General features: G+C 54.0%; 1 protein-coding gene across 1 annotated transcript in view; it reads left to right on the top strand.

Annotated features, from left to right (window-relative positions):
* Positions 1-1,624: 1,624 nt before the first annotated feature.
* The window catches only part of PpBr36_00728 (uncharacterized protein), a gene marked incomplete at both ends in the record, with an annotated part of 4,971 nt that continues 306 nt past the window's right edge, over positions 1,625-6,289 (top strand). The window contains one exon of the mRNA XM_029887919.1: positions 1,625-6,262. Within this exon, the coding sequence (XP_029750793.1) occupies positions 1,625-6,262 (4,638 nt within the window). The remainder of the gene's footprint in view (positions 6,263-6,289) is intronic.

The following is a 6,289-nucleotide window of genomic DNA, read 5'->3' as shown; positions in this document are numbered from 1 at the left end:
AGTACCTTTCCTCCCGACTTTGGGCTCACCGCGTTCCTTGCAGTCGTGGTCCCTTATGCTGGGGCGTGCAATATGGAGTATACAGAGCTCCAAATATTTCCTTGGACAACCAAATGGTGGTTGGCATAGTCAGGGACGGAGCATTTTTACAGTTTTGTTTTTCTTTCTGCCAACAAAAAAGCACGATGCTGGTCAAGCCGTCGGCTGAGGGAAGTTGTAAGCTGCCTGACTTAAAGCGGCACTTCTGGCGACGTGAGCTTTTTCAGTGGGTCTCGCCACGAAGTAGTACTGCAATAACTAGCTTAGCATTAGCCTCGGGTCCGACAAGGGGATAAATCAATCAAGTTGCCACAAACCTCCCAAGCGGAGTAACTGCACTGGAGTAGCCAGATCAAGGTAGTACAAAGATTCGAATATACAGAAACAAGAGGCCTTGGTATATCGTGGGAAAAAGCTTCAATATCTGTTGTGAACAGCGCTGTCAACGACTTTATAAAAAAAAAAAAAAAAACTCCTTCCGGATGCTTGACCCGCCAATTTCAAACGTTCTTTGGAGCAATGCGCACCGGGCGGGCGAATCGGATGCCCCAACGCTAATTCCAGATCTAGACTAGATGGCTCTTGTAATCTGGCACCTAGTGCCATCTCGATCGTCGATGATTCCAGCGCTGCGTGCAAAAGATCCACACCCCGCCGCCCACAACCCATCGCCCCCAGCAGCAATAACCTCTTACAATATGTTCGGAGACGGTATGTGGTAAGGATCTTTGCTTGCTGCAACACACTCGCAAAGCCCTCATCGCCACCAAACCGCCTGGACTCTGTTATCTATCTGTCCCTGCGGCTAGCTTTTTTCCATTATTATTTTTTATATCAGCAGCCTCGGTACTTCTCATGCCATCTTGAATTTTGTTTTTTTTTTTTATCTCTTACGTCCATCCGTTTCTGCTCTGTCTCCCTTGACCTTGCTTTCACGCGCATCAGTTACCTACCTCAGGTACCTACATTAGAGGTAGAGCAGACACACAAGCTTTCCTTGCCGTCAAGGTTCTACATTGATTAAACTCATCCACGCCTCAGTCGAGCCTTCATACCCAGTGACTGTGTGGCCAGGTTGGCCTGGTCTTCGTTTTGCTACTGATTTCCAAGTTTACCGCGAATTCAATCAAACCATCCTACCCGGCACAAACCGGTCCCTTGTTCGTCCCGTTCATCGAAAAGGCGTTGACGACGATACGAAACGCCCCATCTGTGCGCCCGAAACCTTGTACGAGCTGGGGAGCAAAGACGTTCAAAGGTTAATGAATCCTTGAGTCTAAGCAATTGACACGGTCAAGGCATGCTGGTGCGGCTTCCGCGCGAACTAATTATCTAAGGTAAGTTGCTTTACTCGAGCGCCTTGTACCCTACTCCCTGCCTCGATTCTAGCCTAGACTAAAGTCGGCGCCGCCACAAGCTTGGGTCTAGTCCGTCGCAGCTTTTCATTCCGTTCACCTCTGGCCGGCGACAAGCCTCACCCTTTATCTTATTTTCTTGGGTCCATCAAACACATCAAAGGTTCGCTTTGTTCTCATAGTTCTGATATGGTCATTGCACCATACGCTTCTCTTAATCATATGCTCCCATGACGTTCCCAGGCGCGGCCTCGTCGAGCCAATCTTCTAACCTCGACAGATTTCAGTCTGTACCGCACACTTCCCTGCCTCCGGAGAATTCCCACCGAGATCCGTCCTCACAAGCTCTCCCCCCTTCCGAACCGCCGCGGCCCTCGGACTCAGCTCCGAGTGCGCCACCCGCCGCTCCGGGATCCCTCGACCGGTCTTCTCTCGACAACGTAACCCCGCGCCTATACCGCGAGCGAAACCCCGAGTCGATCCGGAATGGTGGAACTTACTCTTCGGTGATTGCGGAACAGCGCTACGGGAAGGGCGCCGGGAAGCAGTCATCCATACTCCCTGTCTTACAGGCCAAGTCCGACTCGAACTCCTCGCAAAGGAAGCGGCAGCAGCAGGGCACTGGAGACGGTTCCGCGCAAACTGCTGACAGTCGTGGTCTGGGGCCAGCTGCCGACGTTAGCGACGGTCGTCCTTCTGGCTCCCGCTGGAAGAAGCCGCGCCTTGATTCCCCCCGCAGCATCGACCTCAGCTCGCTCGTCTCGCCGAAGCTATACACGACCATTGAAGATCCTACGTCTCCAATATTCTTCTCCTCCACTAGCTCACGGGCCAGCATGACGCGGCCTCACCCAAATTATGGAACGGCTGAGGCCACGGCGAATATGATAGACCGCATGCGGCAGCCCGATTCAGTCACAACACATCAGCTCGCGAGGGGCAGCATAGACTCCAACAGTCCCGCGAGATCCGTTAGTACCCATTCGAGTTGGCCATTTGAAGGGAGGGGCTCATCCAAAAGCCCTGGCTCAGTACCCGCACACCTGCAACCGCTTCAGTCTATTGGCACTATCGAGTTTCTGGAACAGGATGAGCGGCCGACATTTATTGTTGATCTTACGACCGTAGCTTCCTCGAGTCCCAAGCAGTTTCCCATCATGTTTTCCAACGCTGCGTTGCGCGCGTCGCCTATGGTCCTAGATCTCTTGTCACCCGAGACGTCCGATTCAGCTGTTATTAAGGAGTTCGCCAGGTTCAAGGCATGGGTTGTGAGCTATATCAAGGATAAGCAGCCCACGGACATTTTACTGCCCTCAACAACATATGGAAACGTTACATGGACTTGTTGGACGCTTCGAAAGAGGTATCGTGTCGTGAGCGGGTCGTGGCGTGCGACAGCCGACGCCAACAACTTGACGCAGCCGCACTGCCCATCTCCAATAACAGTTGACAAAACATCCCGGGCCAGTACGCCAGATCTGGACCCCGCCACGCCGCGCGAACCTATTGGGGACGGTGATGACTATTTCGGCCCAACAGACGATGCTATGCAGCACTATGACCTTGTAATGGCAGAGTCGCCAGCTGATATTCACTCAGAAGCGGATCCTGCCCGGCTGGGTCTTCACATGGCTGAGACCACGGGTGAACCCGGACGAACGTCGTTTGACTGGACCAGGATCGCGGTTCATCCAGGGTTGGACGCACACTTTATTTTTGCGCGGTCAATTGACTGGGCTCGAACTCCACTGGGTCCCATGGAACATTGGCCTTCGGACCTTCGCGTTATGTCTAACCTTATCATGGGCAGTCCTAACCCGGCCGCCATGTACTGGGGCAAGGAGTACACGGCCATCTATAATGAGGCTTATACGCAGCTGGCAGGTCAGAAACACCCCGTGATGATGGGGGCATCATACATTCACGTCTGGGCCGAGATCTGGGACAACCTCAAGCCGGTCTTTGAGAACGCGTGGAACCGAGGCCAGGCAACCATGAAAGATGACGACCAGTTGTTCATCATTCGAAACGGGTTTTTGGAAGAGACATATTTCAACTGGTCAATCATTCCGCTGGTCGGCGGAGATGGCAATGTGGTCGCGCTCTACAACCCGGCATGGGAGAATACACGCCGCAAGGTCAATGAGAGGAGGATGCAGACGCTGGGGGTAATCAACGAGAAGACAGCGCCGGCAAGGGATATCAAGAGCTTTTGGCAGTTGGCACTCAAGGGACTCGAGTTCAACGAGTTCGACATACCGTTCGTCCTGATGTACTCGACCTGTCCCGACGAGTCGGAAAGCGAGGTTTCGTCTCTGCACTCGGGAAGCTTGGCGAACCCACCCACCGTGGTGTTAGAAGGATCCTTGGGAGTACCGGTAGGCCACCCAACCGCAGTGAAGTACCTAGATCTGCGTACCAGTGATGATGGCTTTGCGCCGTATATGCGCGAGGCCATGGGCTGTACCGACAGTCCTATAGTATTGAGCAAAGAATCCGGGACATTGCCGCACCATCTGATCAGCGGTTTCGAGCGACGAGGATTTGGGGACCCTGCAAGGACCATCGTTGTTTTCCCGGTTCACCCAACGCCAACAGGCGAAGCTGTTGCGGGCTTCATCGTAATGGGCACCAACCCGAGAAGACCGTACAATGAGGACTTCGAACTGTTCATCAAGCTTCTCTCCCGTGCGCTGGCCACGTCCATGGCCTCGGTTGCGCTTTTCGAGGAAGAGATTCGGAAGGGCCAGAAAGCGGCACGAATAGCTGCTCTAGATCGCCAAGAGCTCTCGTTACAGTTGCGGCTTCGCACTCAAGAGGCCGTGGAAAGCGAGTACAAGTTTAGCAGGATGGCCGAATTCGCACCCGTGGGCATGTTCATCACAAATAACCAAGCCAAAATTACCTACAGCAACGATATGTGGTGGCAGATATCACGGCATCCACGGTCGCATGACACGTTGGGCAGCTGGATGCAGAGCGTGCGCGATGAGGACCGCCCTGGGCTGGAGGCAGTCTGGTCCAAGCTTGTGACAGAAAAGGTGACTACCACGCATGAATTCCGGTTCAAGTCGAGCAGTCAGGCCGAGGGACATCCAGTCGATACATGGGTCCTGCTGAGCGCTTTCCCCGAGAAGGATGCCAATGGTGACCTCAAACGCATTTTCGGCTGCATAACCGACATAACCCAACAAAAGTGGGCTGAGACGTTCCAGCGACAACGCAGGGAGGAAGCGGTTGAGTTGAAGCGCCAGCAGGAGAACTTTATCGACATGACGAGCCACGAGATGCGCAATCCACTCAGCGCCATCCTGCAGTGTTCCGACGAGATCACCAGCGGACTAGCGCGGTTTTGCAGTGGCAACGAGACGTTGAATACGGACTTGCAGCTCCTTATGGATGGTTGCCTAGAGGCGGCCAACACCATCGCCCTCTGTGCTAGCCACCAAAAGCGGATCGTCGATGACATCCTGACTTTTTCCAAACTCGATTCACAGCTACTCCTTGTGACACCGGTCGACGCACAGCCTATAACTGCTGTTCAAAAGGTCCTCAAGATGTTTGAGTCGGAAATCAGGAGCAGCCAAATTCGTGTCGAATTCCGGGTCGAAAAGTCGTACGAGGAGCTTGGTGTCGACTGGGTCAAGATCGATCCCTCGAGACTGCAGCAGATCCTGATAAATCTCATGACCAACGCCATCAAGTTTACCAATTCGCGTGACTCGCCGACCATCATCGTCAGCATGGGTGCCAGCCGCAACAACGGGGACGGGATGGCGCCGTCGTCTGGGCTGAACTACTTTCCGACTCGCTCGCCCGCGACTGAAAACATCACTGACAAGCCCGAATGGGGTAGTGGAGAGAAGGTCTACCTCCACTTCTCCGTCACCGACACCGGACCGGGCTTGGACGCCAAGGAGAAGAAGCTGCTGTTCCATAGGTTCTCACAAACATCTCCCCGGACACATGTGCAGTACGGCGGGTCAGGGCTGGGTCTGTACATCTCGAGGATTCTATCCGAGCTCCAGGGTGGGCAGATCAGCGTGTCGAGCGAAAAGGGCGTTGGGAGCACGTTTGCATTTTACATTCAGGCCCGCAAAGTAGACCCTAGTGATATACCTCCCGATGTGCTCGCAACAGCAGGCTCCTTCAAGATCGACGCTGCAGCACCCAAGAACAATGGCAGCAGCGTCAGCAATACCGGCATCGCCAAGCCGCCTTCGCTGTCTGCCCTAGAAGGCGCATCCTACACCCTGGAAAAGACCACCATCAGCCCTACAACGACGCCACCTGTGTCAACTTTGAACGGGGCTTCATCACCGCAACGGCAACGAGATGTCGTCAACGTATCATCAGTAACGACAACTCGGAGCCCGACACCGAGCGCGAGCCAGCACAGCCATCGGCCCCTCGATGTGCTCATAGTCGAGGATAATCTTGTGAATCAGCGTGTACTACAACGTCAGCTTGTCAGGTGCGGCAACAACACACTCGTGGCCAACCACGGACAGGAGGCGCTTGCCACCTTGCAGAGGTCACGATTCTGGCGGCATGGGGTTCTTGAAGAGCAGCAGCATCAACTAGGTGTCGGTGGTACTGCAGAACAATCACAGAAGCCCGGAACATCCACGACCGAGGACCCATCTTCGCCCGGTACAAGTATGACAAGTACATGTCAGCAGGAGTCCAACATTAACATTTCCGTCATATTAATGGACCTTGAGATGCCAGTCATGGATGGCATGACGTGTGCGCGCCGGATCCGGGAGTTGGAGGGCTTGGGGGTTATTGCGCACCACATACCAATTATCGCCGTGACGGCGTATGCGAGACCCGAGCAGATCGAAACCGCAAAGGCTGCCGGTATTGTGAGTTTTTTTTTTTTTTTTTTTTTT

The sequence above is a fragment of the Pyricularia pennisetigena genome, chromosome 2 (assembly GCF_004337985.1).
Source record: "Pyricularia pennisetigena strain Br36 chromosome 2, whole genome shotgun sequence".
In the NCBI taxonomy this organism is placed as follows: Eukaryota; Fungi; Ascomycota; class Sordariomycetes; order Magnaporthales; family Pyriculariaceae; genus Pyricularia; species Pyricularia pennisetigena.
Note: the sequence above shows the minus strand (reverse complement) of the source record. Positions and strands in the feature narration are given on the sequence as shown.